Genomic DNA, 23305 nt, shown 5'->3' with positions numbered 1-23305 from the left:
GCTGTTATTTGAAAAAGTGAAATGTGTGTATAATACATTGTTTAGCCTATTATGCTTTGCTGCAGGTATTTCATGAAACCCTAATACTATTGCCCCATGGAAGCCAAGAATTTTGAACATATACTTAGCTGTATTTTGTAATAGATGTGTATTTTATAATGTTTAGTACATTGAATAGTTGTGTGTTTTTTGTTTTTTTTAAATCAGCAACAACTTTTACAACAGCATATAAAAAGCAAAAGGCCGCTGGTGAAAAATGTAGCTACTCAGAAAGAAACCAGTGCAGCAGGTCCCGATAGTCGATCAAAAATTGTGCTTCTGGTAGATGCTTCACAGCAAACTGGTAAGGCAAGGGTTCTTACATGTGCATCACTGATTTTGATCTTTTTTCATTTGTCACTTTATAATTGTGGTCTGTACCACTTGTCAGAATTGTAGACTTTCATCCTTTCTTTTGTCCTGCCACTTTGTGAAATTCTCTAGGAAGGATAAAGCAATCTGTATCCTTAATGTTCTTTCAATTTGCTTGCTGGCCTTGTGTACAATTTTGGGCGGGTTTAAGGTGTCCTTTTCCTTTTGTAATAATGGAGTAGTTCAGAAACCAGAGATGGAATTTTGCAGATACTATAGAAATTTGAGGAGCTCATTTTGGTTGAAATTAAAATTGTACATGTTTTTATAACTAGATTAAAACCCTTTATAAAACATCCTAATATCCTATACATCTTCATAGAAAGAACTTAGCAAATTTTCTATGGCATATTTTGGCATAGATCTGAACCAAACCTATGTATGTCATCTATATCCTGTTAAGTACAAATTTTGAACTAGTCAAATATCATTTTGTCAAACATTTTTAGAGGACTGTACAGGCATTAAATAAAAAAGCTTTCACCTGGTAATAGACAAGAATTAATATTCTTACAATGTGCTATTTTTTGCAGTTTATATTATGAAATTTCACTTTGTATCCTTGATCTCAGTTTATTATCTGTAGAGTAGATGTTTATCTCCTCTCATCCATAGTCAGTGACACTAGTAAACAGTCTTTGTTCATGATCCAAGACCAAGATCCATTCAAAGTCATAATTAGCTTTTCTATCTCTGTACAGCCTCCATTCAAATGAGGTCTGAGTTGAAATGAATAAGATGGCTTATGCTTTTTTAGGTTATACCTTTTCTTTTGGAGATCTATTTATCTTTTTACGGTTGCTTAGATCTATTAGGAGCAGAGAAAGGATCTGAAAATCAGTTTAAAAAGTCTTGCTGATAGTACAGTTATTGTGTGGTTAAAGCATAAAGGCATGCATCTTTGAGATTAACAGACTGACAAATACTTGGAGTGGCTATGGAAAAGAATCACAATGTAATATATTACAAAGTTTTCTGGTTTGGTTGTCTTTAGTCATAGTGACCCATTGCTATGTGCTTTTAACCCTGGGAAGGCTTTAAAATATCCTTACTTCTTTATGTTGCTTGTTATTTTAACCACAAAGACACTCTGAGGCATAGTAATTAGAAAATGAAAAGATAAAGGTGAATTTGGATAGAATATTACATATTGTACATCCTATTAGTATTTTTATTCTTCAGTTAAGTTTTTAATTTCTGAGGATTAATTGGTATCAAGCAGAGATCAAATTAAATATTATAGTTTATTAGGAATGTCTTTCCATTTGTAACAGATTTTTACATTTGAACACAAGCTCATTATTTAAAAAGAGTTTATAATAAGATGGCTGGATCTAATATAATATACAAAAGTTAATTGCATTTCAGTTTGCCACCCACAAAATTTGAAAAAAAGATGTCATTAACAATAACACTGAAAAAGAGAGTTTCTGGAAATCTTAGAGAAGACGTATGGGATGTGTAGGCAGAAAATAGTAAGACTAGGCTGGGTGTGGTGGCTCACACCTGTAATCCCAGCATTTTGGAAGGCCAAGGCAGACAGATCACTTGAAGCCAGGAGTTCAAGACCACCCTGGCCAATATGGTGAAACCCCATCTCTACTAAAAAATACAAAAATCAGCTCTGTGTGGTGGCAGGTGCCTGTAGTCCAGCTACTTGGGAGGCTGAGGTAGGAGAATCACTTGAACCTGGGAGGCGGACGTTGCAGTGAGCTGAGATTGCATCACTGCATTCCAGCCTGGCAACCAAGCAAGACTGTCTTGAAAGAAAAATAAAAAAGAAAGTTATAAGTCTTTATTATGGGACATTAAGAAAAACCTAAATATCATGTTCAAAGTAATTTTGGGGAAGCTTGATAAACTAATTCTAAAATAAAGGAACAGTGGTCTCAGAAGACCCAAGACATCCCTGGAAAAGAACTTTTCCTCTAGATATGGAAACTTATAAAGCCGTCTTAATTCCTATAGGTTTATTTTGTCGATGCAGTATACAAAAGTCAAACAGAACAGAGAGCCTAGAAACAGACCCCACATGTGTATGAAAACACGTGTATATGGAAGATGACAGAAAGAGCGTTGCCGATTTGTGCCCCATGCAAATCTATTTCAGATTGATTAAGGACGTAGGGAAGCCCAATGATAGAAGAAAATATAGGCAGATAACTTTATGACTGCAGGGAGGGAACTGTTTCTAAAATTAAGAATTTCTGTTTATTAAAAGTAAGTGAAAGAATAGGCCCCAACTTGGAAAAGACTTTTACCATGTATATAACTGACAAAGGATTAGCATGAGATGTGTAAAGAATTAACATGAATCGATAAGAGAATGATCCCACCCTGTCCTTGGGGCCCATGGAACACTGTGCTGGTAGGCTAAACAATTTTGCAGGAATATAGGAATTTTTCTTTGGACCCAGCCATCTCATTCCTATGAATGTGTCCAAATGGAGCCTCCCCCTAGAAAGAGAGGGGGCTATTTGATTAAAGGTGCATATTGCTGCAGTGCAGCAAAAGTGCTGAAGCTTTCATAGTGTCCACTAGTAGCAGGTAACAAGTCCTGCTTGGACACTACTCTAAGTACAGGACACCCTCTCAGTGGAATAATAAGGAGTCATCTTATAATTATGAAGACTTGTCATAACATGACGTCATATTAAGCAGAGTACAACTCAAAATTAAATCAGTGTTGTATAAAAATTATGAATGGGCAGAAATGTGGAAAAAGGAAAACTTGTAATTTGTTCAAAGAAAGTCTGGTTTTTTGTTTTTTGGAATGTCTTGCTGCAATTATAATTTGTGAAATAAGAAATATAACTCAGAAAAATGGCAGAAGTCAGATAATTCAAAAGTAATATTAATAAAAACTTCACAGAAGGGAAAACACTTGTGGCTAAAAGCAAAAAAAGAAAAAAAAAAGATCAGCCTCATTATTAAGCAGGAACATACTAATTAAAATCCACAATGAGCCACCATTTTATACCCAACAGATTAGGTACAGTCTGGATGATAATGTAAAGTATTTAATGAATATATGGATCATTGGGTGAATATACTATTGTTGGAGTATAACTGTCTATTAAGTACCTTTGAAAATGATTGGGCATCAAGTAAAGTTGGATATGTGCATCCCCTAAGTTCTGGCAGTATTTACCGTAGAGAAACTTACATATGCATGTATGCACATTCATGTGTCTGTGTATCAGTGTCAACAGTAATAGTGTTCTTAGTAGCAAAACTCCGAAACAACTGAGGTGTCTCATCAGTGGTACAAAGGATAAGTACACTGAGGTATATTCATGTGAAGGCATTCTAGATTCCAGTGGCATTAATGAATTATAACATATGCACCACAATCTCAAAGCCAGTGTTGAGGTGTGGCAGGGGTGAGAAGTCACATGGGCAAAGTGGTGTTTTAAAATAAAGTTGAAAACTGGAAAATTATATGATTTAGGTTTTAGAAATACAGAAATCCATGGTAAATCTATAAAGAAAAGTGAAGGAATGATATGCACAGAATTCAGAATAGATGGTAAGCTCTGGGCTAAGAAAATGGTATAGTAGTGGAGGGGAACACACAGCAACCTTCAAAAGATTGATGACGTTCTCTTTCCTAAATGGTTGATGGCGATTTTAGTATTTTAGTGATATATTTTAGTCTGTCTTCATAATAAAAACATACAGGCTGGGTGAGGTAGCTCATGCCTGTAATCCCAGCATTTTGGGAGGTCACGTCGGGTGGATCGCTTGAGCTCAGGAGTTTGAGACCAACCTGGGCAACATGGCGAAACCCTGCAAAACCCTGTCTCTACAAAAAATAACCCCGGTGTGGTGGTGGTGCATGCCTGTAGTCCCAGCTACTTGGGAGGCTGAGATCGAAGGATTGCTTGAGCCTGGGAGGCAGAGGTTGCAGTGAGCCAAAATTGTGCCACTGCCCTTCAGCCTGGGAAACAGACTGAGACCCTGCCTCAAGAAAAACAAAAAACATTAACCAACTTACCAGGAACATCTTACCTTTTAATGAAGTTTTCAAAAAGTTGTCACCTATTTCTTCATTTATGAAGTTTGGTATCTATTTTCTTATAATCTTAATGATGATTTAATGAGAATTTATCAATTTGCTCATCACAAAGAATTGTCACACTTTCCTTGCCTTTGTAGATTTCCCATCAGATATCGCTAACAAGTCTCTCTCAGAGACCACTGCCACAATGCTCTGGAAGTCCAAGGGCAGGAGAAGAAGAGCATCCCACCCCACTGCTGAATCTTCTAGTGAGCAGGGGGCTAGTGAAGCTGACATTGACAGTGACAGTGGTTACTGCAGTCCCAAACACAGCAACAACCAGCCTGCAGCAGGGGCTGTGAGAAATCCTGATTCTGGGACCATGAATGTATGTGGCATCGTCTTGATTTCTTTATTGGTCATTGATATCAGTATTATTATTTTGCATCCTCTGCTAAAGCTTAAGTATCTGTTTTCATTAACAATTACTACAGTAATAGGATAGTTACAAATGTATTTTGTATTTTATTAATAAAAATGTTCATTTATGAATAAGTATGATAATATTGTGATATGCATGCTTCACACTAAATTATAAAACATTTAGCAAAGTACATAATGTTGGTTCTCAAGTAGAGTATAATTGTCTTTTTGTTTCTTTTTTTAGCATGTGGAATCATCTATGTGTGCAGGTACTTATTTTCTGCATTGTGTTTTTGCTATACTTTCTACTTTGTACATTATCAAAGTTTTCCTTTTAAGCATGAGGCGTGCCGATATTGCAAACAAAACTTAGAAATCTTGCAGAGATTCAAGGTAATTTGGAAGTACAGTTTTGCTGATCAGCTTGAGAAAATGCCAACTGGAGATATTCTGTAAGAGGACACTTGTATTACTAAGAACTGTAGTACTACTTACAAGTTTATAGGGCTGGGTAAGGTGGCTCACGCCTGTAATCACAGCACTTTGGGAGGCAGAGGCAGGTGGATCACCTAAGGTCAGGAGTTCGAGACCAGTCTGGCCAACATGATGAAACCCCATCTCTACTAAAAATACAAAAAAATTAGCTGGACTTGGTGAGCGGCTGTAATCCCAGCTACTTGGGAGGCTAAGGCTGGAGAATTGCTTGAACCCAGGAGGCGGAGGTTGCAGTGAGCTAAGATCTCGCCACTGCACTCCAGCCTGGTAAAGAAGAGCGAAACTCCGTCTCAAAAAAAAAAAAAAGGTGTATAGAAAAATTTTCAGTATCGCATTTCTAGTGACTGAATTTCAGTATATGAAGTCAGGTCAATTTAGGTTTTCCTGTCTTTTATAAGTAAATTATAATTTAAAATTGTATTTGTTATAGGTGGTGTAAATTGGTCCAATGTAACTTGCCAGGCAACTCAGAAAAAACCTTGGATGGAAAAAAATCAGACATTTTCTAGAGGTGGAAGGCAAACTGAACAAAGAAATAATTCACAGGTAATTCGAATTACGGTGGAGAAAATTAATTAGGTATGAGATGAGTCATTTTAGATTTGTTAGTTACAGTGGTGTAGTGGATATGCACATTGAGTGATTTGAAAGTGAACTATCGTGTAACTTTAAAATGGCTTAGCTAATAAACTTAAATAATGAAACAAAATGGCAAAGTGTTGAGTGGGTATATATGGTACCATTTTTCTACATTTCTATATATTTAAATATTTTATAATGTTAAAAAAGGATGCCCTTTAATCCTGTTTCATTTGCCATGTCTTTTTCCCACATAAAAATTCAAAAGCATTTTGTGCTTTAAATATTGATTCTTTGATCTTAGGGATGGTAGCCTTGTCCACGTGTCTTTACCTGACTGTAAATACCCTTTTGTGCTAATGGCAGTGCCATAGTGATGGCTTGCCATGAGGTAGTCAGGGCAGATTCCTGAGGCCCAGAGGAACAAGGTGTAACTGCAGTACAGGAGAGGGAGCTGTGCACTGCCATGAACTACAAATAACTGTAACTTCCTGCTTTGATTGGCTGTAAAATCAGGGAGTTGTTTAATGGTCATTATTTTTCCTTTTCATTTTTTTAGATGGCCTTCTTGGATTCCTTAACTCTATTAAGGAATTAAAACTATCATATGACTATATGGATATATTCATCTGTGAATAAACTTAAATAGGAGCAAGTTACTAATGGGTTAAATATGCCAACTATTTGCCTGTTCCTTTGCCTCCCTGGAATGGAATATAGGTTGAGCATTCAAGAAAAAGTTTCAGATTTTAGAGCATTTGGATTTGGGATTGGGATCCCTAATCCAAATCTAAAATCTGAAACTTTTTTCTTTTTAGTTGACACGTAATAACTGTACATAGTTGTAAAGTATAATGGGATATATTGATGTATGTATACAATGTATAATGATCAAATCAGGGTGATTAACATATCCATCATCTCAAACATAGATCATTTCTTTGTTTTGGGAACATTCAGAATCCTGTCCCCTATTTGAAAATATACAATAAATTATTGTTAACTGTAGTCACCCTACCAGTGCTATAGAACACTAGAATTTATTCCCTCTTTGTAGCTGTAATTTTGCATTCATTGACCAACCTCTCCCTATCCCTCTCCCTCAATCCTTCCTAGCCTCTGGTAACCACTATTCTACGCTCTACTTCTGTAAGATCAACTTTTTTAACTTCCACGTGTGAGTGACAACGTGTGTTCTTTATCTTTCTGTGCCTTGCTTATTTCACTAAACATATTGTCCTCTAGGCTCATCCATGTTGCTGTGAATGACAGGATTTTGTTCTTTTTATGGCTGAACAGTATTCCATTCTATATATATACACCACATTTTCTTCATCCATTCATCTGATGGACACTTAAGTTGATTTCATATCTTGGCTAATGTGAATAATGCTGCAATAAACAAGAGAGGCAGATATCTCTTTAACATACTGATGGCTTTTTCTTTGGCTCTAGTAGTGGGATTGCTGGATCATGTGGTAGTTCTTTTTTTAGTTTTTGAGGAAACTTTATACTATTTTCTGTAGTGGTCATACTAATTTACATTCCCAAGATCAGTGTGTATACGAGTTTCCTTTTCTCTGCATCCTCACCAGCATACCAGCATTTTTTTCGAGAATAGAATAGGCATTCTGAGACGAGAAAATACCTCCTTATGGTTTTGATACACATTTCCCTAATGATTAGTGATGCTGAGCATTTTTTCATGTATGCTTTCCTTTGAGAAATGACTCTTCAGATCATTTGCCCATTTTTTAATTGAAAAATATGAAACTTTTTTAGTGCCATGACACCGCAGCTAGAAAATTCTGTACATAAGTACTTAACACAACTTCGTGTAATGCACACAGTTATTTAAAATACTGTATGAAATTACCTTCAGGCTATGTGTATGAGGTGTATATGAAACACAAGTGAATTTCAGTGTTGAGTCTTGGATCCCATCCCCAAGATACCTCAGTATGTATATGCAGATACTCTAGAATCTGAAAAAATCTGAAATTCAAAACACTTCTGGTCCCAAGCATTTCAGATAAGGAATAACTCAACCTGTACTTCATATGTACCTTAACATTAATTAGGCTGTCAAAAAAACAAAATTCACTCTTCCCTGTGGTTATTGCAAAAATAAATCATTTGTGGCAAGCTGGTGAGGCAGTCTAACTTTATTTGATTAAAAACAAAAGAGCTAAAAGAGGAATCATTTATACAGATTGGATAAACAAATTCTACGTAATATTTACATATGGGCTGAAATTTTCTGCTGAGACTGTAATCGCTAGTCCTACCTGTGTTTACAGTTTCAGTACTATTGGTTTTGCTATCGGTAGCTCACTAGAGAGGAAATAATACTCAGATGAAAAACATTTTATCTCTTTCTCAAAACTGATGAGGAATGTTAAAAGAACAAAAAAGAAAACTTTGCAAATATATATGGCACCAAAGAACTGGAGCCAGATGTTTGACAATGTATTTGCTTTCTACTTCTGATGCTGTTATCCTTGTACTTTACTTAAGTGTATTTGTTTGATTTTTGAGATGCAGAATCTTTTTAAGTCAAAATGTTTTCCCTTTTTGCAATTTCTGATTGTTTTTAGACTCTAGACATCTTTTAGAAATCAAATAAATATTGACCTGTATGTTCTGTTACTTTTTGTAATATAATATTTCAGGGCATTTTTATCTGAGATTTATTTTGTTCCATGGTAAAACAAAATGGAGTGGATTTTCAAAGTAGTTAACCAGTTGTCCTAACATTCTTTCCCTGGTTTTTGTTTCCATTTTAGTGATTTGCTGATTTCTTTTTTTCTTTTATTCTTTCTTTTTTTTTTTTTTGTGACAGAGTCTCGCTCTTGTTGCCCAGGCTGGAATGCAGTGGCACGATCTTAGCTCACTGCAACCTCCGCCTCTCAGGTTCAAGTGATTCTTCTGCCTCAGCCTCCTTAGTAGCTGGGATTACAGGTGCCCAACACCACGTCTGGGTAATTTTTGTGTTTTTAGTAGAAACGGGGTTTCACGATGTTGCCCAGACTGGTCTCAAACTCTTGACTTTGTGATCTACCCACCTCGGCCTCCCAAAGTTTTGGGATTACAGGGGTGAGCCACCGCGACCGGCCTACTGATTTCTTATATGCTGTTTTGGGGCTATTTGTTTTGTTCAGTTTATGAGATTTTTGCACCTGTACCATGCTGTTTAATTACAGGAGTTTTAAACATCCTTACCAGTGTTTTAACATTGAGTAACATAGATCATTTCTTTAGTCTGGTATACGTCTAATTTTAAATGATGGAAAGAATCCAAAAACTTGAAATCTTTTAAAACGGCTTTATTTTATAGAATAGGTTGAAAAGTAAACGAGATTTTAAAAAAAAAGATTATATACAATGTAAAAGTCTCATTTCACCCCTGCTTCTCCTTGACTTCCCCTCTCCCCCTATACCTCTCCCACTTTGAGTAAATTCTTGTAGTCTTCCAGAGTTTTTTCACTTCATTATAAGTAAATAGATGTATATATCTTATTTTTGTTCTTTCTTTACAAAAAAAGAGCATATCTACTGTGTTCTCTCCTTTGCTCACTTACAGTGCATCTTGGAGACATTTTCATAATTTCCATATTACCACGTAAAGGGCTTCCACACTTTTTCCTTTTAGACAACTCGTAATATTGTGTGGATATACCCTTGTTGATTTCTGTAGCCTTATCAATGGATACTTGAGTTGTTTGCAAACTGTTGCTGTTGTAAACATGCTGCTGTGTCATTTAGAAATGTGTATGTATAGAATCAATTTCTAGATAAGGGACTGCTGAGTCAAAAGGTAAATTCATGTGTTGTTTTGGTAAATATCACCAGATTGTATCAGTCTGCATCCTCAACAACAATGTGGAAAGTGCCTAGTATCATACGGCTTCAGATACAGTGTGTTTTCAGGATTTGGGGTGTATGCCAGTTAGATAAAAATTATGTCTTAATGTAGTTGATCATTCTTCCATGTGTTTAAGGAGCATTTGTATTTACTTCTTTTCCTGTGAACTTACCTGATCCTATACTTTGCTCATTTTTTGAATCTTGATCTATTTCTTTCTTTTTTGAGGTACATTTTAAAATCAGTTTGATCAAGTTTTTATCAAGTTCCTGAAGTTACTTGGAGTCTTTAATATGTAACGCAAGTTGCAAATATTTTGCTAGGTTTTCCTTTTTATTTTTTACTTTGCTCATTATTATCATGATTATTGCCGTGCAGAGTTTATTTTTAAAATAACATTAAGGCCGGGCGCGGTGGCTCACGCCTGTAATCCCAGCACTTTGGGAGGCCGAGGTGGGTGGATCACCTGAGTTTGGGAGTTCGAGACCAGCCTGACCAACATGGAGAAACCCCGTCTCTACTAAAAATACAAAATTAGCTGGGCGTTGTGGCACATGCCTGTAATCCCAGCTACCAGGGAGGCTGAGGCAGGAGCATTGCTTGAACCTGGGAGGCGGAGGTTGCGGTGAGCCGAGATTGTGCCATTACACTCCAGCCTGGACAACAAGAGTGAAACTCTGTCTCAAAAAAAAAAAAAAAACGTTAAGAAGTTTGTATTTATAAATTGACTCTATTGGTCCTTTTTTTTTGATGGCTTCTAAAGTGTTTTAAATCATAGTTGGAAAAGCTTAGCCCCTACTCCAAGGCTGTAAAGGAATTTGCTTGTTTCTTCCTCTAGTGTATTCATGGCCTTGTTTCTTTACATTTAAATATTTATTCCATTTGGAGTTTTTCTTGGTATATGATGTGAGATATTATCCTACTTTGTATTTTCGAAGTGACTTTAAAATCTTCCAGCACCATTTGTTGAAAAGTTTGTCCCTTCTTCACTGACTTTAATTACCTTTATCACTTAATAAGTTCCCAAATATATTGGAATCCATTTCTAGACTTTCTATTCTGTTCCATTGGTGTTTAAATTAATCTATAAACTTAGAATCAGCTACCTTTTATGATATGTCATCTTTCTATGCAAACACAGTATGTCTTCCTATTTTTGAATCTTTTTTTTTTTTTTGAAATGAAGTCTTTGTTGCCTAGGCTGGAGTACAGTGGCACAATCTCAGCTCACTGCAATCTCCACCTCCTGGGTTCAAGTGATTCTCCTGCCTCAGCCTCCTGAGTAGCTGAGATTACAGGTGCCTGCTACCACGCGTGGCTAATTTTTGTATTTCAGTAGAGACCAGATTTCACCATGTTGGCCAGACTGGCCTTGAACTTCTGACCTCAAGTGATCCACCTGCCTCAGCCTCCCAAAGTGCTGGGATTACAGGCGTGAGCCACCGCACCTGGCTTGAATCATTTTTTGGTGTTCTTTAGAAAAGTGGTGTAAGGCAGGCATGGTGGCATGCACCCATAGTCCTGTCTACTTGGGAGAGTGAGGTGGGAGGAACGCTTGAGCCCAGGAGTTTCAGGTTACAGTGAGCTATAATGGCGCCATGGCACTGCAGCCTGGGCAGCAGAGAGACCCCGTCTCAGTTAAGCAGTCAATCAATCAGTCAGTCAACAAATGGAAGTGTTGCAAAGTTTTCCTTAAATAAGTTTGTACATAGTGGTAATTTCTAATATTTTTTTCCTTTTTATTATTGTAAATGGGGTATGAAAACTTTAAAATTTTTAATTTTGTGCTACTCATTTAAGAATCTTAATATATATTCAGAGCTGTAGCTTCTGCTTTGTTTTGTTCAGTATACCCTCTTTCTATCAACAAAACTCTTTTTTAGAAGAGCTGACAAAATATTTAGATGTCATGAGGTTATTGATTCATTAATGAGTTTATTGGAATACTTGCACATTTGGCTCACATGAACTTTGTTGGGACCATTAGTTTGGGGGTTTTAATTTAATCCTGGTGCTTTATGTCTCAAAGTGTAAGAATCAGATTGCATTTGTTTTTAAAGGAAATAGTTTTACTATTTGTAACACCATTAATGCATATATACTAATTCTGGTTTACAACAGCAAGCGTAAGAATTCAGGTGGTTCCAGGTCTTTGTGTGCATCTGTTTGATTTCAGAACCCAAGGCCTGCATACCAGCACCTTCTCTCCAGGTCTGCTTCCAATTTGCAGTTGTTAGAATTTTGGAGTAGCTGTTACTGAAGATCGTATTTTTCATATCTTTTAAGTGTCCTGGTTAAGAGAGGCATTTTCTGTTAGCTGCATTTGGTACTTAAGAGAGGGAACTTGAAATGTCTTAAGAGTCTTAGAATGCGTAATGTTTTTTTTCTTGCCCACATGAAAATTGAACATTTTGCAGATTTGTTAATGGGATTTTTTGGTCTGTTTTGGCTGCTATAAAATAATGCTGTAGACTCAGTGGCTTATAAACAACAGAAGTTTATTTCTCTCAGTTCTGGAGGGTGGGAAGTCCAAGGCCCTGGCAAATTCGATGTCTGGTGAGGGCCTGCTTCCTGGTTCCTAGGTGACTGTCTTCTAGCTTTGTCCTTACGTGGTGGAAGGGGTGAAGGAGGTCTCTGGGGTTCCTTATATGAGGTCACTAATCCCATTTATGATGGCTCTGCCCTCATAACCTAATCACCTTCCAAAGGCCGCACTTTCAAATACCATCTCATGGGCAGAGGGAGTGTTAGGATTTTAATACATCAATTTTGGGACATAGAAACATTTTAGTTCCTAACATACAATAATAATACTAATTTATGTGATTGAATGAAAAGCTTATTCTCTTAAATCTTGGAAACAAGATTTTTATTAAATAATTTTCCTAATTGTTTTATCTATTTTATAAAAAAATAAACTGCAAGTATGAGAAAACTTACAGTAGTTAAAGAGTAACTGGGCACGGTCACTCATGCATGTAATCACAGCACTTTGGGAGGCGAGGCAGGAGGATCCCTTGAGCGCAGGAATTCTAGACCAGCCTGGACAATATAGGCAGACCCTGCTTCTACAGAAAATAAAAAAATTAGCTGGGTGTGGTGGTGCACACCTGTGGTCCTAGGTATTTGGGGGGCTGAGGTGAAAGAATCACTTGTGTCCAGGAGGTTGAGGCTACAGTGAGCCTTGTTGGCACTACTGCACTCCTGCCTGGGTGACAGAGTAAGATCCTAACTTAAAAAGTAATATAAAAGGCCAGGCATGTGACTCATGCCTTAATCTCAGTACTTTGAGAGGCCAAGGTGGGAAGATTGCTTGAAGTCAGCAGTTCAAGACCAGCCTGGGAACATAGTGAGACCCCTGTCTCTACAAAACTACAGATAAAACAATTAGCTAGGTATAGTGGCATGTGTTTGTAGTCCCAGTTGCTTGGGAGGCTGAGGCAAGAGAATCACTTGAGCCTAGGTGTTCAGGCTGTAGTGAGCTATGATCAAGCCACTGCACTCCAGCCTGGGCAACAGAGCAAGATCACGTCTCTAAAAAAAAAAAGTAAGTAATATGCAGTTCCCCCCCAGTGGTAATATCTTGCAAAACTAAAGTGCAATATCACACCCAGATATTGGCCTTGATACAGTCAAGACACAGAACAGATTCATCATCACAAGGACCCTCCTATTGGCTTTCATAGCCACACCAACTGCTCCTTATGCCCTAGAGTTCACTGACCTGTTCTCCCTTTCTAATTCTGCTGTTTCAATAATTTTGTATGCCTTTGTACAGTCTTTGGGATTGGCCTTTTTCACTTCCATGGTTCTCTGGTTGTTGAGTTTATCAATACTGTAGTTTATTCCCTTTTGTGGTTGATACAGACTTCTATACTATGATCTGGATCTGCCGCAGTTAGTTTAACTGTTCACCCACTGTAGAACATCTGGTTTGTTTCCTGTTTTCACTTTTGTGAATAAAGCTGCTAATAAATATTCATGTCGAGGGGAAAAAAGTAATGTGCATTAATCGTCTCATTTTTCTGTTTTACTTATAAGTACCTTATTTGTCAGAAACTTGATCTTTAAAATAAGTGATGCACTTCGTGAAAATTTATTGAGTTGTACACTTGTGCGTACTTTTCTGCCGGTATGTTATATACTTGAGTGAAACATTTATTTAAAAATAATTAGATTTTTTTCCCCCTCTGGGGTTTACTTAGGTTGGATTCAGATGCCGAGGACACAGTACTTCCTCAGAAAGAAGACAGAATTTGCAAAAGAGACCAGATAATAAGCATTTAAGCTCTAGTCAATCCCATAGAAGCGATCCTAATTCTGAGTCTTTATATTTTGAGGTATTTTTTTCAAACTCTATTTGTAAGCTGTTATAGGAAATGTTCCCATTAAGAAATTAATGTGTTACATTGTGAACATTATGAATACTTTTTATGTCTTAGTGATTCTAGTATTAAATTATAAATTACTCAGAAGTATTAACTCATTTTTGTCTTAGTTATATATATTTAATCTAACATTAATTTTACTGATGTTTATTTTTATAAATTTTTGTCCTGTGTGTTCACCATTTTGAGGTAATGTGTAGAGGTAGAACTTGATTTCATGTGGACTTTATTTAGTATGGAGCTTTTTCACTTAATTTTTGTTGTTACTCAATTCATTTGAAAGGCTTTTCAGATTTGAGTAGTTCAATCTAGTTAAGTTGTGCTGTCAGCCAGGAGAGTTTTAGAGGAGGAGGAAAGATGTTTTACTTTCTCTGATAGACAGCTCATATCCTAATTGCACTGTTATTCATCGAACAGATTCTTATTGGTGGTCTATATGTGTGCAGTAAGGTGCTCTGAATGATACATAAAGGTGAACAGACCTGCTATCTTCGGGAGCGTTGCTGTGTAGTAGGAGAACGTAGGCATATACACACGTAATACTTAGTTGAGTGTGGTTAGAGTTGAGCGCAGAGACAGGTCACTTTGGGTTTGTGGCAGGGTAGGTAACATTTGAAATGAATTTAAAGAACAAGTAGAATTTGTATGTGTCAAGATGTTTTTCACCACATATCTCTGGAAACTCATTTGAGTAGCTCATTTTGGTTGGATCATAAATTCTATTAAATGAGTTAATAGATGGAGATTAAACTGGAAAACTTACTTGAGGTCAGAGGATAGAAATGAATAATATGCCGGGTGTGATGGCTAATGCCTGTAATCCCAGCGCTTTCGGAGGCCAAAGGTGGGGCGGATCACTTGAGGTCAGGAGTTTGAGACCTGGCCAACGTGGTGAAACCCCATCTCTACTAAAAATACAAAAAGTTAACTGGACATGGTGGCAGGTGCCTGTAATTCCAGCTACTTGGGAGGCTGAGGCAGGAGAATCACTTGAATTCAGGAGGCAGAGGTTGCAGTGAGCTGAGATTGTGCCATTGCTCTCCAGCCTGGGCAACAATAGCAAAACTCCGTCTCAAAAAAAAAAAAAAAAATCAATAATATGTTAGATAAGTTTAGTAATTGAGTCAGAGGACTTGAGAGTATCTCAATTACTCTATCAAGAATAGTTTCAACATATCCAGATCTGGCAATAGTAGTACATGTATTCACCTGTACTATTGGTTCTATACTTATATTTAAAGATACTAGATATAATTTTCAGGATAAAGGAAGATATTAAGAACTTAATTTCAATGGAAAATTTTTTAAACCTTATTGACAATCATGTGGAGTAATGCAGAACAAGGAATATATTAATAAAGTTTACATGAAGCTGTCTATTAAACACTTTTTCAAATTATCTGAATGTGATAAAATCCAGTTTGAATTTCTTTTCAATTACCCACCCATCTGAAGGTAGAACTATTAATAAAAATGAAATAGTAGGTGCAGAAATCCAAAAAATGGAGATGTGTGGATATGCCGCCATCCTTGAATAATTAAATTGTTTATGTTTTAGCATGTGAGAAATGACATTTCCTCTTTAAGACTGACTTTGAATAATTCAGTAGTAGAATACAAGAAATAACTTCCTCATTTTTCAATACTTCTAAGCATTAGAAAAAGTTTTTTTTAGGAGTTTGCCTTGAACTCTTTTTACTTAAAATGTGAAATATTTCAGGATGAAGATGGGTTTCAAGAACTAAATGAGAATGGAAATGCTAAGGATGAGAATATTCAACAAAAACTTTCTTCTAAAGTTGTAAGTGACTCTTTAAAAAGAAAAGCAAAATATAACATCTTTTGAACAATGGCTATGTTGAAGGGAAATATTAAAGATAAGTGTAAAGGCACATGGAGCAGCAGAGTGTGCAGGAGATGGTGTTTAGTACCTATCTTTAGTATTTCTTTCCAGCATAGCCTGCACAAAGATAATTCCCTATGAAATCCACAGTTCTGTTACTAAAGCACCATTAATTAAATGATATCATCATGCAACATACAGTCTGTACTGAAATTTTCCCAGTTGTTTCAAAATTTTACTTTGGAGATATTTTGTTTTATTTCATTCAAGGATCCAGGCAACCATCACCCTCTGCATTAAGCTGTTTTGTCCCTTTATTATTTCCCAGTCTGAAATGGTCCCACTGTCAAATCCTGTTCTTTATGACATTGAATTCTTTCTTTTTTTTTCTGTAATGACATTGAATTCTTTGAAGAGTCTAGTCCAGTTATACTGCAGAACATCCCACATTCTGGATCCTTTTTCCTTATGATTGACTTTTATGGGGTCACTAACAAATGTTTTTTTCTGGTTATCATAGTTGGATGATTTACCTGAAAACTCACCAATCAATATAGTTCAGACTCCAATTCCCATTACCACCTCAGTTCCGAAACGTGCAAAAAGTCAGAAGAAGAAAGCTTTAGCAGCAGCCCTTGCCACAGCTCAAGAATATTCAGAAATAAGTATGGAGCAAAAAAAATTACAGGTACATATTCCTTTTTATGAACAAATGTGATACTTTACTTGCTAGGTTCGATGGAATAAATAGAAGGAGTGATAAATATAGTCATCTTAAAATGCCACACTTTGATACTGTAACAAAAGCATTAATTTTTTATATTTATTTTGTAGGAAGCTTTATCAAAAGCAGCTGGAAAAAAGAATAAAACACCTGTGCAGCTAGATTTGGGGGACATGTTAGCTGCTCTGGAAAAACAACAGCAAGCAATGAAAGCACGGCAAATTACTAACACCAGACCTCTGTCATATACAGGTGATGTCATTAGTCTGAGCAATTTGCTGTTTGTCTCTGGTAATATATGTTAGATGTTTTGTCTCTGGTAATATATGTTAGAAATTTTAAAAGTTTTATATATGTATGTATATATGTATGTATATATGTGTGTGTGTGTGTGTGTGTGTATATGTATGTGTGTTTGTGTGTGTGTATTTTAAGTAAGTCAGCTTAAACCACAAACCTTGAAATTCTCCATGCTCCTTTTCTTTCCACACCTAGTCCTTTAACATATCCTGTCTGTCCTGCCTGCAAAACATATCCATACTCTAACTACTCACCAGATTTCCTGCCACCACAGTAGCCCCCATTATTGTATAATACTATACTGAGTAGCCTCCTTACTACTACTTGTTTTTCCCTCCCCCCAACCTCTAGTCTGTGTTAAAAGAAGTGACCTTTTTAAAATGTAAGCAGGATTATATCACTTCACTGCTCAGAATCCTCTAATAGTGCTTCATTTCACTTGGCATGAAGCCAGGCTCCTAACTAAAGCCATATTTTAGCTGACCCTATTACCTTTTTGCCTTTGTCACCATTTTGTCCTAACACACTCTGCTCTAGCCATGTTAGCAGTCCTCAGACACACCCAGCCTGATCCTAGCTCAGTATCTGTGGGCTTGCTATTCCCTTTACCTCAGACGCTCTTTCCCCAGGTATCAGCATAGTTTGCTTCCCTCAGGTTCTTTAGATCTCTGCATAAATGTCAGTTGGTATGCATTTTGACTCACCCAAATTTTTTTCTTTTTCAAAATTGAAATTTAAAAAATCACAAGTAATCTGGCTTTCTTACGTTATCCAGTTTAAAACTCACTTGCAAACAAGGGTTTTTATCAGATTGTGTGTGTGTATATGGGAAAATGATCTGGCTTTCTACTGAAACAGTAATTTCTATTTTAACAAACCTTGTCAGATTTAGAGCTCAGCTTTTCCATGTTCCCTCATTTCTTTTCATTGTCTTTTTAGAGGGTGAGGAATAGAACAAAGGAACAGGAAAGGTACCAATGTACAGTACCAGCACCGATGCTGAGAGGCAAAATTGAATTTTGTGTTTCTTCTGATCCTGTGTGAAGGGACTATTACTTATTAGAAAGATAAATTACAATGTATAATTTTAACCTGTGTGCAAAATGTTTAAACCTATCTAGTTACCAGTCCACTGTCAACCTTTGCTTTGAGTAACTATTATTACAAATAGTACTGAATGTGTATAAAGCTTTAGACTTGCATGTTGAGCTGGGGAGAGTGGCAGTAATCTCTCACTGAAGAGGAAAAGTAGGGAATAAAACTGAGTTAGCAGTGTTCTGGAGGGGTGTGGCCTAGTAGCTAAAAGCAGGGGCTCTGGAATCCAGTTGCCTTTGTTTAAATCCTGTTCTTCCATGTGTTTCACTGGCAAGTTACTTAACCTTCCTGTGCTTCAGTTTCCTCACATTAATGTGAGAGTACCTGCTTCAGGATTGTCTTGAGAATTAGATGAGATGATATATGTAAAGTACTTAGAGTATCCGGGTTATAATCACTCAATAAATGTTTAATATTATTATGGAGATGAGATTGTTAACCTGTGATACGTCAGATGGCTTATTACAACTTCGATTTATTTAGTAACTGTTAATGTATTTGTTTATATATGTACAGATATACAGTATATATACCGTATATATTATATGCATATATACAGTGTATGTACCGTATATATTATATACATATATGGTATATAATGTATATATGTTATATGTGCAGTATACTGTATATGTTATATTATATATGGCATATATACTATATACAATACACTATATATGTAATATACATATATACAGTATATACTGCTAAATATATGTTTGTATATACACATACTGTTAATATACATATATAAACATATTTAGCAGTTGCTAAATGTTAATATATAATTATTAGAAATTATATAACTATATATTGTTTTATATATATCTTTTTAAATATATGTATACCCATATATACACATGTTCAAGAAAAGGATGAAACTGATCATGATGAAGAAGGATTATAGGGATATGATGGATCTGGAAACAGGTCAATGATGACTCCAAACTCTCTGTCTTGGATGACTGTGGTGGTGATAAGGGCTGCGATGTTACTACACAAGATAGGGATTATAGAAGAATTTTGTTGGGAAGAGCAGATGCTGCCTATTGTATTTTAAATGCTAGCACGGGAGATTCTGGTGGTTCCTATTTAGCATATAGTTATGAATGTATAGTTTAGGTTACAAGTCAGTGAGTTTCAAATACAGATGATTGTTGAAGCTGTGGAAATCAGATTGTTGGGGGAAAGAAAAATTAGGAAAAAGATGTTCACAGACAAAGCCTTGTGGAATGCTCACATTTAAAGGATGAGAGGAAGAAGAACAAGAAACATAGATTTGAGAAAGAATAAGAAAAATAAAGGAGTGTAATGTTACAGAAGGCAAGGATAGAATTTTGAGGAAAAGGATGTAGTCCTTGGTACCAAATGCTGAAGAAAACTAGAGTGAAGAGTCAGAGAATTATATTTGGCAATTGCAAGATTATATGTGACCTTGACAATAAGTTTCAGGAGAATGGGTTGGGCAGAGGTCAAATTGTAATAATTTGAAAAGTGATAATGAGAGAAAAACTGTTTAGAAGTTTAATAGGGAAGGAAAGGGGAATGATGGCACTTTAGCTTGAAGGGAAGTCAGTCAAGGGAAGGGTTTAGTTGGTTTGTCTTTTTAAAAAACCCTTTCTTAGTTTTAGATAGAAAAATTTTAGCATCTTATTAGGGGATCAAGAAAAAAGTCAAGGGTCGGGGAGGAACTTGAAAGATGCAAGGGTATAGGAATAGAGTTAGATCCTAGAGAAACTGAGATAGGATATTAAGAATAGAGACAGTCAGTGAGCCTTGGACACGAGTAAGGATGTCTGCCACCCCCTTTCAGGTGGTTTGTAAGTTTGTATTGGATAGCATCTTCTCAGGGAAGTGGCAGGAAAGCTCTGCTAGAGTGAGAGGATTGAGGTTGGGGATTTAGGAATAGTAAAGGATTGGAAAAAGCCCGTGTAAACTGAGGGTATCAGCCAGACATGAAAGAATTACTGAGGCCAGGTGCAGCGGCTCACGCCTGTAATCCCAGCACTTTGGGAGGCTGGTGCAGGTGGATCACAAGGTCAAGAGATTGAGACCATCCTGGCCAACATGGTGAAACCCTGTTTCTACTAAAAATACGAAAATTAGCTGGGCATGGTGGTATGTGCCTGTAGTCGCAGCTACTCGGGAGGCTGAGGCAGGAGAATTGCTTGAACCCAGGAGGCAGAGATTTCAGTGAGCCGAGATCGTGCCACTGCACTCCAGCCTGGGCGACAGAGTGAGACTCCATCTCAAAAAATAAATAAATAAATAAAAATAATTACTGAATGGGACTGAGTACAGCTGAGTGGGTAAAATCATCTTTCTTTACTGACCAACTGAAATAAGGAGAGAAGTGATAGATAAGATATCTTACATAAGGACAAATACCAGATTCAGTAGGAATAAGAACGAGTGCAGCATTGTGAAGTTTCAAAGGTAGAATGGTTCTGACTGAAGACCAGTTGCAAGGAATTGCCATGTCTGAGGGTTGTACAGTAGAGTAGAACTAATTATTTATCCCTCTAATGGACCTCTAAATTGGTTCATTGCATTGGCTTAGTCTCTAAAGGATAGGTAAAAGCTGTATCTGAGGGACACTGCCTAGCCATGTGTAGTGCTCCTACTGTTATGATGTCGTTTTTTCCATGGGAGGAGGATGTTCTTGTTTTTGTAGTTATCATTGGAAATTTTGAAAGTATGTGGGATTGGCCCTAATGGTGAAACTAATGTTCCTTTTTGTTTTTAGTGGTTACTGCAGCTTCTTTTCACACTAAAGACTCTACTAATAGAAAACCTTTAACCAAAAGTCAGCCCTGTTTGACATCCTTTAATTCTGTGGACATTGCTTCTTCTAAAGCAAAAAAAGGAAAAGAGAAGGAAATAGCAAAACTAAAACGACCCACAGCACTTAAAAAGGTAAACCAAAATCTGGTGGGATATTTATTTTATAAGATGAATAAAGATTTTAATCTGTTTTGTAAAAGTAGGTTGTGGTGTCTTAGCTAACGGATTGTTGTGAGAAGTATTCATACACATGAATCTTGACGATAATGTGTTAATTAGAAGCTCAGGATATCATCAGTATCATGACTGTCTTTCTGTGTAGAACGGGACCCTGGAAAATGAATTATTTCTATAAAGTTAAAAAAAAGTTAAATATTTAGTATCCCGGAACATTAGACTCCAGGAATCAGAAGCCCTGGATTTCAGTACTAAGTTCAGTGCTATATGTCATTTTAGGCAACCATTTTACTCTCATCCTTCTCATCTATAAATTGGGCATCATATTTTATTTAACTCACCATTGTTAAGAGGTTCAAAATGAGATAATTTGGTTCCAGATAATTGAAAACTGTAGAATGTCAATCAAGTGTAACTGTATGACCTGGGTTCTAAACTTTTTAATTTACCCTTTTTTTTTTTTGGAAACTAGTTTGTCACCCAGGATTTAAAGAATCAGATGGGTATGGTTTGATAGCTGTATATTCTATAATATAATTGCTTTTCTTTATTTTGTGTGCAGTACTTCCTTCAAGTTACAGTGTCTGAAATAACATTTGCCTTTTTGCCAGTTAGCCAAACTTCTCATGTTCATGTTTAAGTGAACTACTATACCTGTGTTTAATGTATATTGTCATCATTTGTACATAGTTGAAGAGTTATCAGTAATTAAAGACTGGTATAACTTTTAGGTTATTTTAAAAGAAAGAGAGGAAAAGAAGGGGCGCTTAACTGTGGACCATAATCTTTTGGGATCTGAGGAACCAACAGAAATGCACTTAGATTTTATTGATGATTTGCCACAGGAGATTGTTTCCCAGGAAGGTAAGGAGGTCCCCCTTTCTCCCCTCTCATGGAATGGTCTGAAATATTTTAATAGATATGTAAGCTATCACTAGTTATGCTCCTGATTGAAAGATGTGCTCCATATTTTACATAAATCTCTTTATTTTTTAGAGTGGTTTCTTTTAAAGATGCTTTTGTAGGGAGATGGTTAAAGAGAAGGGGACAGATGTTATATAGTAGGCCTATGACATTTTTGAGGCTTAAATCCTGAATTTGTAGTGAACCCTCAAAATTAAGATCTCACGAATGCACGAGATCTCTGGAATTGTCACAAGTATTTTCATTTTGTTTTCTTTTACGTCCAGAACACTGTTGGCTATCTTTCTTTGTGGGGCTATTTTTCATCGAGTCATTTTTGTTGATTTTCTTGCTTTTGTGGAATTAATACATATGCCACAATGCCACAATGAATGCAATTGCAAAGCAGAATCTAGTTGGTCAGTAAGATTCAGTGTCATACATTAAGTAGCAACACATGATTCCAATTGGTAACTTAGCAAAACCACAGATTTCTTCTAATATTTATACCACCACAGAAGAAATATTTTTCTGCTAGTATATCTTTATTGCCCAAGTTTTTGCAACACATTTAAATCTGGTTTACATGTAGATTAAGCAACAATGTTTCATTGTTTTTAGAAAAATGAGTTGATTTCTAAGGATTGTTCACCAGAGAAGTTTGTTTAGGGTTCGCTTTTATTCTCAGTTTAATGATTCCCTGTTTTTAGGTGTAATCATCCATCCATTCATTCAGCAAATGTTTACTGAATGCTTACCCCATGTATTTTAGTAACTAGAGTAGCAAGAGGACGTTGGGGAATGTAATAAAGATATATATATAGTAGACAGGTCCTGCTGTTGAAGAACTTACAGCCTAGTAGGAAGGTAAGAAGATACATGTGGGCTGGGCGCAGTGGCTCACACCTATAATCCTAACACTTTGGGAAGCCAAGATGGGCAGATCTCTTGAGCTCAGGAGTTCGAGACCAGCCTGGGCAACAAGGCGAAACCCTGTCTCTACAAAAAAAAATAGAATTAGCTGGGCATGTTGACTTACGCTTACAGTCCAAGCTACTTGGGGCACTAAAGTGGGAGGATTGGTTGAACCCAGGAGGTCGAGACTGCAATGAGTGGAGATCATGCCACTGCACTCCAGCCCGGATGACAAAGTGAGACCCTGTATCAAAAAGAAAGAAAGAAAAAAAAAAACCATGTGTAACTTTGCTAATTAATGGACTAGATATACAAATACGAGCTAATTTCTTGAGTTTGGCTGTTTGGGAAAGAAGCAGTAACTAAACGAAGGAGACAGTAGAGTCAAGAAATGGCATTTAAT

General features: G+C 36.5%; 1 protein-coding gene across 2 annotated transcripts in view; it reads left to right on the top strand.

The window, feature by feature from the left end:
• The first annotated feature begins 24 nt into the window (after positions 1–24).
• The window catches only part of LOC116272723 (selenocysteine insertion sequence-binding protein 2-like), a 44966-nt gene continuing 21685 nt past the window's right edge, over positions 25–23305 (top strand). The window contains exons 1-10 of one of the 2 annotated variants that reach the window (XM_031661494.1): positions 26–343; positions 4570–4799; positions 5079–5103; positions 5760–5875; positions 13979–14113; positions 15882–15962; positions 16525–16692; positions 16839–16980; positions 20870–21039; positions 21816–21948. In XM_031661494.1, the coding sequence (XP_031517354.1) occupies positions 4620–4799; positions 5079–5103; positions 5760–5875; positions 13979–14113; positions 15882–15962; positions 16525–16692; positions 16839–16980; positions 20870–21039; positions 21816–21948 (1150 nt within the window). In that variant the 5' untranslated portion in view covers positions 26–343; positions 4570–4619. Of the gene's footprint in view, positions 344–4569; positions 4800–5078; positions 5104–5759; positions 5876–13978; positions 14114–15881; positions 15963–16524; positions 16693–16838; positions 16981–20869; positions 21040–21815; positions 21949–23305 lie in introns of both variants that reach the window. The other variant, XM_031661495.1, reaches the window with a different exon arrangement.

This window comes from Papio anubis, unplaced genomic scaffold (assembly GCF_008728515.1).
Source record: "Papio anubis isolate 15944 unplaced genomic scaffold, Panubis1.0 scaffold175, whole genome shotgun sequence".
Lineage (NCBI taxonomy): Eukaryota > Metazoa > Chordata > Mammalia > Primates > Cercopithecidae > Papio > Papio anubis.
Note: the sequence above shows the minus strand (reverse complement) of the source record. Positions and strands in the feature narration are given on the sequence as shown.